Source organism: Moschus berezovskii, chromosome 11, assembly GCF_049115385.1.
Source record: "Moschus berezovskii isolate FMDL1 chromosome 11, NW_MosBer_1.0, whole genome shotgun sequence".
Lineage (NCBI taxonomy): Eukaryota > Metazoa > Chordata > Mammalia > Artiodactyla > Moschidae > Moschus > Moschus berezovskii.
Window position 1 is genome coordinate 60,075,160 of NC_142470.1, and position 13,072 is coordinate 60,088,231.

Consider the following 13,072-nt stretch of genomic DNA (forward strand, 5'->3'; position numbering starts at 1 on the left):
ACAACAGAGAATGAGATGGCTGGATAGCATCACCGACTCTGTGGACATGAGTTTGAGTGAACTCTGGGAGTTGGTGACAGACAGGGAGGCCTGGCGTGCTGTGATTCATGGGGTCGCTAAGAGTCGGACACAACTGAGCAACTGAACTGAACTGAACTGATGAAACAATAAAAATTAATTTCATCAAGTTGTGACCCAAATACATGCCTTTCTACTATTCTGCCTAACCAACCAGGAGGTATACATTAAGGACCCCAGCCACAAATGGAAGCATGTTTTAAGAAAAAGCACTTGTGAGACTGAGTTTTGAGCTGAACTAGCAGCACTGATCACAAAGCTCCATTTTTACTTGAAAAACTGAAACACTATGATTATGAGACCTGGGTATCTGGCAGACATTTTCTCAAAAATAAACAAAATGAACTTCTTACTTTGAGGAAAACAATTGACTATGTTAATGATCAAATCTACTTTGGCCACCTCATGCGAAGAGTTGACTCACTGGAAAAGACTCTGATGCTGGGTAGGGTTGGGGGCGGGAGGAGAAGGGGACGACAGAGAATGAGATGGCTGGATGGCATCACCGACTCGATGGACATGAGTTTGAATGAACTCTGGGAATTGGTGATAGACAGGGAGGCCTGGCGTGCTGTGATTCATGGGGTCGCAGAGAGTCGGTCACGACTGAGCGAATGAACTGAACTGAATGATCAAATCTAAGTTGGCAAGTGAAAATTAGAATCTTGTAAAAGCTGTATCTTCCCATGTGAGCTTCCCAGTACTTAAAGGATTTTCTCATGAGATTGGTGGGGAAAATAAAAAGTTTGACTTTACAAAACATTCTACAAGGAAATATGTCAACATTTGGAAGACCTCTGTAACTCAATGAATCAGTATTTTCCCAACGATGTTAAAAGGTCATGCATGAATAAAAAGCAAGACAGGCCAATGGATGTTACTGGAACAGAGTACAACTGCTCCTTGATATGATTTCAGATTCCACAGGGCAACTAACCTTCCAGAAACTTTCACCTGTTCTTGTGTAGAACCAAAAAAGAATGATCACAATTATCTGAAAAGGCTACTAAAATACTCCCTTTTTGCAACTACCTGTGGATTTTCTTCTTCATATAGCTCAACCAAAACAACAATGCAACATGTTGAAGGCAGAAAGCATACAGGAAAATCAAGTTGTCTTCAATTAAACTAGAAACAGGACATTTAAAACAAGAGAGTCCCATAACCAGTGCAAGTCTGATATTTGAAGCAGGGCGCCCAGAACCAGTGCTCTGTGACAACCTGGAGGGTGTGGTGGGGAGGGAGGTGGGAGTGGGGTTCAGGATGGAGGGGACACATGTACACCTATGGTTAATTCCTACTGATGTATGCAAAACCCATGAGACTAATGTAAACTAATTATCCCCCAATTAAAATAAACTTCAAAACAAAAAATAAGGGAGCCCTAATAAACCACAGAAAATGATAGGGACAGTGAAAAAATTGAATTGTAGTTTAAAAAACAGCTAATATAACTGCTACAGTAAGAAAAGCTTCAAGGTTGACCAGCTGCTTATAATTTAAACACACTCAATGGCACTCAGGTTATCACAGGTATTTGTCATAACGTGCAATTTCTCTTTTTGTCAGTATGCGTATTTTAGTTTGTAAAAGCACACATGCTTTACACCACTACAACACACCAGAATGTTACCTCAGGTGTAAACCGCATACAGTCTTCTGATTTTGCTCATCATCTTTTACGTCTAGTTTGAAAATAAAGCAAAATGTGCATGCCCAAGCATTATCCCATTAGGACACAAATAAATGACTCTTCAGTCTGGGTAGTAATTCATTTGACTATCGCTCCTGATTCAAAATTTGTAACTTAACTTATAATCAAAGTGCTTTTATATTAATAATTCACAACACACAAGTTCACGATTCTCAACAGATGTTTTCAGCATACTGCTGGATAAGCAGCAGGCGCTCTGAAAGTCTATTCAAGGCTTAGCACACAGCAAGTGCGGAGGTTGGGCAGTGCCATCTCCCAAGTATCTGCCTGGGTGCTCCAGAACACAATTCAACCTGGATTTTCTAGAAAGCAGCGGGGTCACTGATAGCAGTCTTTCCATCCTAATATTCCATCACCACTAATCAGGTCATTCTCAAGCCCCTCATGCTAGGTTTTCCCCAAACTTGTTACCAGCTTAAAAGCTTTTTGAAAGTGAAAGATTGATAACGAAGGGGAAAAAAGGGGGGACTTCCCTGGTGCTCCAGAGGGGCCCTGGTGGCTCAGTTGGTAAAGAATCTGCCTGCAATGCATGAAACTCAGGTTCAATCCCTGGGTGGGGAAGATCCCTTGGAGAAGGGAATGGGTACCCACTCCAGTATTCTTGCCTGGAGAATTCCACGGACAGAGGAGCCTGGCGGGGCTACAGTCCACAAAGACACAGAGTCAGACATGACTGAGAGACTAACACTTTCCCTGGTGGTCCAGTGGTTAAGACTGCATGCTTCCACTTCAAGGGGCTTGGGTTTGATTCATGGTCAGGGAACTAAGATCCCAATCCCACAAGGTGAGGCCAAAAGAAAAGAGTGGGGGTGGGGGCAGAAGGAGGAAGAGTACCCTAGTGATTATCCTCTAAAAACAAGGTAAAAGGCTGAGAATGTTCTGGAAAACAGATGACCGCTTCTATGTCAGCAGTCATAACTCAAAAGAGGGACCTGTTTTAAATGATTTAAACAAGAGGGTAGAGTGCCAGAAAAGGAGAGAGACTTCATCTGAGTCTAGACTAAAGGTGAGAAAAATAAATTTCTGTGATTTAAATCCCCTTAATCTGCTCCTCTCATCGAGGTAGGCAATGTCGTGACTTTACCGATGCAGATAAAGCTCTGAGGGGCTAAGTCACCTGCGCAAGTTCAGGAGTCACGTGCCAGAAAAGTTTTGAAAGCAACTAACTGCAAATAATCCAATTTGTCTAAAATTACACTCCAAGAAAATTTCAGATGAATTATATTTAAAATTAGGATGGACAACTGAGGGAACACATAGGGAATAATTTATGGGGTTTTGCAACATGTATTTCCAACTGTTAAAACACAGTTGTTTACGTTTGTTTTATTATTCCTAGGGACCTCATGATAGTGATGATGATGATGTTAGGAAGAAGAAATTATGATCATGTTACAGCTCAGATAATGACCTTTATTGTTACAGCAGATAGTATCCTCAAATACTCATTTATACGATTAACTCATTTCAGGCCCCAAACAATCCTAAGAAGCAGGTGACATCATCCACCTCATTTTACAGAAGGGGGAACTGAGGGAAAGAAGAGCTGAGCAAATGCCTCCAGGGGACACAGCTTGCTAGAGACAGACACCCCCCACACCTAGGTGATCAGCTCCTGAGCCCCAGTCCTATAAGCAAATATCTACTAGTAATAGCAACAAGTGCTCATTTTAACTAAGTTTCCCTGTCAACACATAACAGAAAATTCTCACCTCTGGTTTGCTAAGGCTGGATGACACCAAGGAACCAGACCCCACGTCCAAATCCCACTGCTTTTTCCCATGATTCTCAGGATCCAAGGCAGCGATTCGGCCATCTAAAGTGCTGATGATCACTAATGATCTGTAAAATTCAAAATGAAAAGGACAGAGTTAAAAAGATACCAAAGACATACACTCAAAAGAAACCAGCCTCTCCCAGACTTCCCTGGTGGTCCAGTGGATAAGAAACCAACTGCCCGTGCAGGGGACACGGGTTTGATCTCTGGTCCAGGAAGATCCCACACGCCACGGTGCAAGTAAGTCCGTGTGCCACAAGCTCCAGAGTCTGTGCTCCACAACAAGAGAAGCCACCACAAGAAGTCAACACACCACAACGAGAGAAAAGTCAAAGAGCAGCAACAAAGACCCAGTGCAGCCAATAAAGAATGAAAGAAATAAACCAGCCTCTCCCCAGGCTTCTATCTGTAAGGGCAGGGAGCAGGGGTACAACCCCATGACACTTGGAGTCTTTCCACCTTGTCTTGAGCCCTCCAAGACAACTGCACTATGCCCTTTATCTGCTTGTGCCACTTACGAAAAGCCCCAGAGTCCAAGGTCACTCCTCATCCCCACACTCTAATCCCCACCTGGAACTCAACATACCCTGTTCTGTCCTTTACTCTTGTATCTCCCCAACTCTTGAAGCCTTCACCCTAAAACAGCCTCCCCTGAACGTCCACTCACCTTCTTGCTCTAAAAGAAACCTGAGGACACTCCTTCAGGAGCTATGAGAATTTTTTTTCTCCATCACCCTCACCAGGTCCAGAGATGGGGTAAGAGTAGTCCTCGTACTATGCTACCATTTCTAGACTATTTTCTTTCCTTCCTCTCTAAAAACCCTCAGGATCAAATCATTCCATCCATTACCCATAATTGTCTTTGGATCTTTGGGTCGCTGGCTCCACTCCTTGGGAATTTTGGGCTCCTGGTTCATTGTCACTATTAACACATTCTGTAGGTTTTCATGATCTGTCTACCTTGCCTCAGTCACTCCCATGATCAGACCCTAAGACCCTGTCATTACCTATCACAGCTTCTCTGTCTCACTGAAATTTTAAGCATCCAACCCCAAGTCACCAACTCCTCTTTTCAGCTCACCTCCTCTACCTCTCTGACCCCACCAGAATCTATTAGCTATTGATCCTACCACTGTTACCCTGAACTTCACTACCATTATGCCTTTACTTTTTCCTTATCCAGTTTTTCGTTTTGGTTTTGGTTTTTTTCTTAAAGCCAAGACAGCTTTTATTTACTTGACTGCACCAGTCTTAGTTCTCGCATGAGGGATCTTTTCTGCCAAGTGTGGGATCTAGCTCTCTGGCCAGGGATTGAATCCAGGACCCCTGCATTGGGAATGCTGAGTCTTAAACACCAGACTGCCAGTGAAGTTCCTCTTATCCAGCTTAAATTTCACATCTTTCATCTTAAGCACTTCCCTGCTCATGCCTTCAACTCCCTTTTTCCTCTCCTAGACATCACACTGGACTAGCAGAACTCCAACCTGAGTTAAACTCAGTTAAGTTCAGTTCAGTTCAGTCACTCAGTCGTGTCCAACTCTCCGTGACCCCATGAATCACAGCACACCAGGCCTCCCTGTCCATCAGCAACTCCCGGAGTTCACCCAAACTCATGTCCATAGAGTCGGTGATGCCATCCAGCCATCTCATTCTCTGTCGTCCCCTTCTCCTCCCGCCCCCAACCTTTCCCAGCATCAGAGTCTTTTCCAGTGAGTCAACTCGTCGCATGAGGTGGCCAAAGTATTGCAGTTTCAGCTTTAGCATCAGTCCCTCCAATGAACACCCAGGATTGATCTCCCCTAGAATGGACTGGTTGGATCTCCTTGCAGTCCAAGGGACTCTCAAGAGTCTTCTCCAACACCACAGTTCAAAAGCATCAATTCTTCGGCGATCAGCCTTCTTCACAGTCCAACTCTCACATCCATACATGACCACGGGAAAAACCACAACTTTCTGCCTTTGCTCCATCTTGCATCTGTGCAACATAACCATGCTGACAGGTCTCACTTTTATTCACTTACCATCAACATCAAAAGGGCTACAAATGATGTCCCACAATCATAATATGGTTCCCTAGTCTATCCTCTCCCACTGTCTTAGGTTAACTATTTCATTCTGCCTTTGTCCTCAAACTTCCTACACTACTTCTTCCAAGCTCGTGCATCTCAGGGACTAGGCCTCCTAGACAGGTGTTTACTAATGAAAACAGAAATAATCAAGAGATCCCACCATCCCATCTCTCTACGTATCAGCACTTGGACCCATGAAATCCCCATTGCCTCCTAGTACTGCAAATGGAAGTACTCCTAGCACTTCCACTCAGGCAACAGGTCTTTCCCCATGCATATATGAGGACTTGTTCCTCAAAATCTCTCCTCTTGCTTTCCCATCAATTATTTCCCCTCTAACACGGCACTCCCCACTCCCAGCCATTAAACCTGCTACTATTTCTCCCAACTTAAAAACCAAACCAGATTAAACATAATGATCAACTCTCCCTGCACCAGCTTCCAATCCATTGTTTGCCCCACTTTGTAACAAAGCTCCTTGAAAGAGCTGTTGTGTAGTCTTAGTCTCCAAATCCTCTCCCCTCTTCCTGTACTGAACTATTTTATTTCTAATCAAGTTTTTGCCTCTACCCCTCCATTGAAAAGGCTCTCTTGGGACTCACCCATGCCTTTCACATTGACAAATCCCATTCACTTGACCATCCAGTAGCACATGACCAGCCACTTCTCCTGCTCTCTATCAGCTACATTTTTTTCCCCTAGTCTATTAGCACTTAAAAAAAAAAATATTGTAGCTGATTTACAGTGTTGTGTTAGCTTCTGGTATACAGCAAAATAATTCAGTTACATATATTTATGTTCTTTTTCATATTCTTCTTCGTTTTGCTTTATTATAGGATACTGAATGTAATTCCCTGTGTTACATCAAGAAAAACTAAAGAGTCTCTTGATGAAGGTGATAGAGGGGAGTGAAAAAGCTGGCTTAAAACTCAACATTCAGAAAACTAAGATCATGGCATCTGGTTCCATCTGCTGCTGCTGCTGCTGCTAAGTCACTTCAGTCGTGTCCGACTCTGTGTGACCCCAGAGACGGCAGCCCACCAGGCTCCCCCGCCCCTGAGATTCTCCAAGCAAGAACACTGGCGTGGGTTGCCATTTCCTTCTCCAATGCATGAGAGTAAAAAGTGAAAGTGAAGTCGCTCAGTCGTCCGACCCATCACTTCATGGCAAATAGATGGGGAAACAATGGAAACAGTGACAATTTTTTGGGGCTCCAAAATCACTGCAGATGGTGACTGCAGTCATGAAATTGAAAGAAACTTGCTCCTTGGAAGAAAAGCTATGACTAACCTAGACAGCATATTAAAAAGCAGACATTACTTTGCCAACAAAGATCCATATGGTCAGAGCTATGGTTTTTCCAGTAGTCATGTATGGATGTGAGAGCTGGACTATAAAGAAAGTTGCGCACTATATAGAATTGATGCTTTTGAACTATGGTGTTGGAGAAGACTCTCAAGAGTCCCTGGGACTGCAAGGAGACCAAACCAGTCAACCTGAAAGGAAATCAGTTCTGAATATTCATTAAAGGACTGATGCTGAAGCTCCAATGCTTTGGCCACTTGAATGTGAAGAGCCACTCATTGGAAAAGACCCTGATGCTGGGAAAGACTGAAGGCAGGAGAAGAAGGGGAAAACAGAGAATGAGATGGTTGGATGGCATCACCGACTCAATGGACATGAGTTTGAGCAGGCTCCAGGAGATGGTGAAGTACAGAGAAGCCTGGCCTGCTGCAGTTCATGGGGTTGCAAGGAGTCGGACGTGACTGAGCGACTGAACAACTCTGTGGTATACAGTAGGATTCCATCCATGAACAGAGGAGCCTGCAGGGCCCCTGTCCATGGGGTCGCAAAGAGTGGGACACCACTTAGTGAATAACACACACATTAGGACCTGGTGGTTTATCCTCCATCAACCACCCTTCACACAGCTTCCAGGATACCATTCTCTCCTGATTATTTTTTCTCCATTCTAAGCTTCCTTTCTCAGTCTCATTTCCTGGTTGCGCCTCATCTCTCCTATCTCCAAAAATATTCTCTACCTACATGTACTTTTCTTTAGTGCTCTCCTAGATTAAAATATCATCTATTCCTGGTGGCTTAGAAAGTAAGGAATCCACCTGCAATGCAGGAGACGTGGGTTTGACCCCTGGGTTGAGAAGATCCCCTGGAGAAGGAAATGGCAACCCATTCCAGTATTCTTGCCTGGAGAATCCCAGGGACAAAGGAGACTGGTGGGCTGCCATCTATGGGGTAGCACAGAGTCGGACACGACTGAAGCGACCTAGCAGCAACAGCAACAACAATAACGACATACATTTGCAACTTCCAAATGTATATTTCTGGTTCCAGGCCCCTTCCTTGAACTCTGGGCATACATATCTAACTGCCTGCCAGATTCAGACTGTGTAACAGGCTTCTCAGTGCTCACATACCTAACATCAATATCACCAGACTGATTCCTCCAATTCCTCAAACACATCGTGTGTAATTTTCCCTCAGGGTCTTTGTACCTGCTGTTCTTCGCATCCTGGAATATACACCCCAGATACAGGACAAGTTCTCAATATTTGCAGAATGAAAAGATGTGTTGAACAGTCTAGGAATTGGTTAGGTATATTTGTCTACTTCTCAAAGATGATACAAATTCCAAGCATAGACAGTTATGTTCCTGGTTTGGATTATATAAAATGCTACTTTTATCTATTCTGCTTCATATATGATATACAGAAATTCAAAGTAAAGCTACAAGTTGACCAAGACAAACCAGTTCAAGTAATCTCCTTTGAAACCTTTCAAAGGAAATAAGACAAGCCAGTTCAAGTAAACTCCTCTGAAACCTTTCAGAGAACTTACCCATTTAGCAAATGAAAAAATTTATCAAGTGAATAAAAGTGTTAATTTAATTTAGTTCCCTATCTATACACTAATTCTCACTTTGAATTTTTCAAGTAATAACTCTTAGCCTAATTTATGAAAATAAAGATTTTTGCCATACTACAAACTAGTAATTTTAAATAACAAACCAAAAGAAAAGGAACAACTGGACTTCCTTCCCCACACATTATCTTGCATTCTAAAGAGATCTACTGGGAGTTGGAGAAAAAGAATAAAGTAAGCCGAAAAATTATATCACAATGAAAGGTATAAAAAATTCATACCTGACCAACCACCATAGAAAAGAATATGAAAAATAATATACACATATATATATAATTGAGGTATATTATATACTTACAATTGAGTCACTTTGCTGTATGGGTTCAATCTCTGGTCTGGGAAGAACCCAGATGCCGCAGAGCAACTAAGCCCACATGTCATAACTACTGAGTCCACGCTCTAGAGCCTGCAAGCCATAGCTACTGAGCCTGTGTGCCACAAGTACTGAAGGCCGCATGCCTAGAGCCTGTACTCCACAAGAAGAGAAGCCACCACAATGAGAGTCCAAAGCACTGCAAATGGAGAGCAACCCCCTGCTCACCACAACTAGGGAAAAGCCCAAGCAGCAACGAAGACAAAACAGCCAAGAAAAAAATCACTGTGTTTAAAAAGACACATGTCTTATGCAAAGATTCTGCTTTTTAAAATAAACAAGATATTTTCAGATGATGAATTGTATCTAGAGGGTATGTATGAATTCAAGCAATAAGTGAAAGAAAGAAAAACATGCAGGCAGGAACAATTAAGTACATCACGCTCTTAAATGGCCATTGATATTTAGTATAATCTGGTTCTTAAGATTTTAATGGCATATCCTTAATTCTTTTTAACTCCTCTTAATGGAAATAACAAAAATTCCCACAACAAACCCTGTCAATTCTTCTTGCATGCTCAGGCATGTCCAACTCTTTGCGACCCCATGAACGTAGCCCACCAGGCTCCTCTATCCATGGGATTTCCCAGGCAAAAATACTGGAATGGGTTGCCATTTCCTTCTCCAGAGGATCTTCCTGACCCAGGGATCGAACCTGTGCCTCCTGCATCTCCTGTACTGGCAAGTGGATTCTTTACCACTTGAGCCACCTGGGAAGCCCATGTCAGGTGTCAAAAAAAAAAAAAATTCATTATCCCCACTGCTATAATTTATGGGCTCTGACTTAAGCACATCACTGGAAGAGGGCTTTCCCTTCTGCTGCTGCTGGAAATAAGTAAGCTAGAGGGCAAAGAGATACTTAACAGTTGAGACAGTTACATCTTATCACATTCTTGGAGAGAGATGCTCTGAAATGAAATGGTTGAGAGACACATGAAGGAGACAGACAGTGCTGAAAAACAGTCCTCCAGCTGAATGCAGAACCACCAGAGGTCAAAGTAAGATGCAGCACTTAGAACAAACATCAAGGCCTCTCCTTTCCTCAAAAAAAAAAAAACAGGGAGAATCTAAGGCCATTTATCTCCCCATGATCCACTCTATTTGGCAGTTTCTATGAACGAGATGAAAAACTCTTTAACTTATTTAAAAATCAAAAGAACTACACAGACAGCATTTCCAGTGGAAAGAATCAGAGCTTTGAAGTCAACCCTGTGCGCCCATCCCCACGGCCCTGCTGTTGTTCTGCTCATGGCTCCATTCAAATTGCTTTTTCATGGATAAAACAGGATGATTTCACCCAGCTCAGCATAACTCAAATTGACCTGATTACCAAAATAATCTGGAGTGCTTGTTAAAAACCAGTGAAGGTTCAGAGGTTCCCTCTGCAGAGGGGTTTCAGAGATGGTGAAACCCCTTAACAAGGTACTTAACAGGTACTTTGCTTAACAAGTACCTGAGGTGAGTCTCAAGATAAGACCAGTCTGGCAAAGAGTGACTTACCTCAAAGGGCGATTGCCTGGGAGTAAAAAAAAAAAAAAAAATCTATTACCTGGATGAAGATGGCCTACTGATCAACGCTATCAGCAAACTCTAGAAATTTCTCTCACTTATAGGCTGCTTTGGTTTACAAAGTCATTTGTTTGGATGATTCAACAGCAAGCACTGTTCTCTCATTCATAGCATGATTCTTCAAAGCTCCTTTCAAGAAAGGTTTGCAATGATCTTGTCCTGATGGCCAGGTCTCCTCCCCTCATCAGGTTTGTCCCTCCAGTGGTAGCTGGAACACAGTGTGTGTGCTCAGTCACTCAATCATGTCCAACTCTTTACAACCCTATGGACTGTAGCCCACCAGGCTCCATTGTCCATGGGACTTCTCAGGCAAGAATACTAGAGTGAGTTGCCATGCCCTCCTCCAGGGAATCTTTCCAACCCAGGATTTGAACCTGTGTCTCCTATGTCTCCTGCATCAACAGGTGGATTCTCTACCATTGAGCCACCAGGGAAGTCCTTAGTTGGAACACTGGCTATCTCCCATTCTAGACCAGTCCTTGCCCCCATCCTCACCTGCCATCCTGACAGCTTTCAATCTCCAAAAAGTAGGCCGAGGAGTTTTAGTTTTATCCAAAGTCCATCACTTGCTGTATGTGTAATCTGACAGCTCCCTAAACTAATGTAGTATTTACAGTTCATCCCTCTCCCAACCCCAGTTCAGCATTTTCAGCAGGGCATCACCACAATGTGTTCAGAAAGCTTCCCTTCTCTCCCCAGGCTTTCTGCATCCCCTCTATCACTGAACATCTATTATCAGAAATGAAACCTGCCTCCTCCCTCACCCCCTGCAATTCAACAACAGTCATGTACTCTTGATCTGTTTTTCAAGCTTCCTTTAAATCTTTTCATTCTTCTTCAGTCCCACTGCCCTTGTTCTATAACATTAGAACATCTTAAAAAGACATCCAGCCTACACAAAAACAAACAAACAAACAAAAAAAATTAACAGAAAACAAACCCCAAAACAAACAAACAAAAAATACTTCCAGCCTCTGGTTTCTTCCCTCCTCTACTCTTCTGACAGTTTTGTTTCTATAATTGAGATCTGATCAACTTCCAAAGCTCCCTGTGTCCAATGAATAAAGGCCACACTACTTGGTATAACACATAATCTGGCATAACCTAGGTTTCTAACTCTGAACGAAGTTCCTCTGTTAACTTGGCTCTTGTCTCATGTCTTTTTTTTTCCTTTATTTTTTTGTTGTCTCATGTCTTAAATGATTTCGTATGTCCCCCAAATATCACTTCTAATGAATTTTCCTATCTTTAGAGAAACTATTTAAGTACTAATCAAAATATTCAAGACTTCTGGAAAGAAAGAGCTAATATTACTAGTTAAGTCTGGTATTTAGTTCCACTGCAAAACCAAGAAAACTTGACTTTTTAATTAGCCTTCTCCTCAATGAATGGCCAATTTCCCTTAGGTTATTTGGAAAACATAGAACCAATCTCCTGGCTTCCCCACAAGCAAATACATAAGGGTCCTGGAACCTTGGTTTGGCAACCACAGCTTTGAGCCTGTGCTCACATCATCCCAGCAGCCGAGACCTTCCTTGACACTTCATGTTCAAGGGCTCGCTCACTTGACGTCTTCATTCTCATTGCTCTCAAACTCCTCTTATGTGATTATCATCCATTTCAGCACAGTTAATTCTTTAACACATGTAGCTCCCTCTCAGGTCTGGCCTCACGGACAGTCCATGTATCCATCCCCAGCACCCAATATTGTGGAGCTCCTAGTAAGATGCAGTAAATGTTCGTTGGATGAATAAATTTTGCTGGGGCAGATACTACTACTCACATAAAACAAAAAAGGAGCTGAGAAAGATGGGAAAAGATGCGACTTGGCTAGGGTCATGTACCTAAAAGAGATTTTGGACAGAACTGTGAAGCATAAATTATGGGTTTTTTTAAAAAATCTAATTCAACTATTCCATTAACTATATGTCTGCGTAAGTGGCGACTCCTATATTACTATAATGTATAGCTTTTATTCCCCCAAGAAATATCAAAATGTCACACATCCTGTTACTGCTCTGATTATGCCCTTAACTGAGCAGAAATGCTCTTAGGCCACAATGAACACCAATTTTAAAAAATTTTGTTTGCTCCGACTTCCATCACCCAGAATCCCTGCCTATTTATAATTAAGTTTATCAGAGTCTGATAAGTAAATGCTGAATTCTTTCATACAGTAACTTTGCATGAATAAATTTCCCATTTGAAACAGAAGTAGGTGACAGTAGAAAGTTCTATCGATTGAATGGTTTCTACATTAACAACTGCTTATTTTAAAATTGCACATTTCCTTTCATAGGAAAAAAAACAGTCACAAAATTAAAAATGCGATTGGGTTAAATCTTTTTTTTTTTTTTAATGTAACCAAGAATCCTCTGCCTAAAATATATGCTCTCACTCAAGGAAGCAAATATTCTTGTTGAAAAACAAATGTATTAATTGGACTCTACTTCATAGTCCTCACCTACTAAGTAAATCTTCAGATCAAACTTCCTTTATTTAAACCTGTCACAAGACTAGTCATGCCCCCAATACAAACAAATATAGTGCCA

The 13,072-nt window shown here is 42.2% G+C and overlaps 1 protein-coding gene across 2 annotated transcripts in view; it reads right to left on the reverse strand.

Annotated features, from left to right (window-relative positions):
- EIF2AK3 (eukaryotic translation initiation factor 2 alpha kinase 3) overlaps positions 1-13,072 on the reverse strand; it is an 84,564-nt gene that overhangs the window by 64,157 nt on the left and 7,335 nt on the right. For both annotated transcript variants that reach the window (XM_055399617.2, XM_055399616.2), the window contains exon 2: positions 3,505-3,634. In XM_055399617.2, the coding sequence (XP_055255592.2) occupies positions 3,505-3,634 (130 nt within the window). The remainder of the gene's footprint in view (positions 1-3,504; positions 3,635-13,072) is intronic.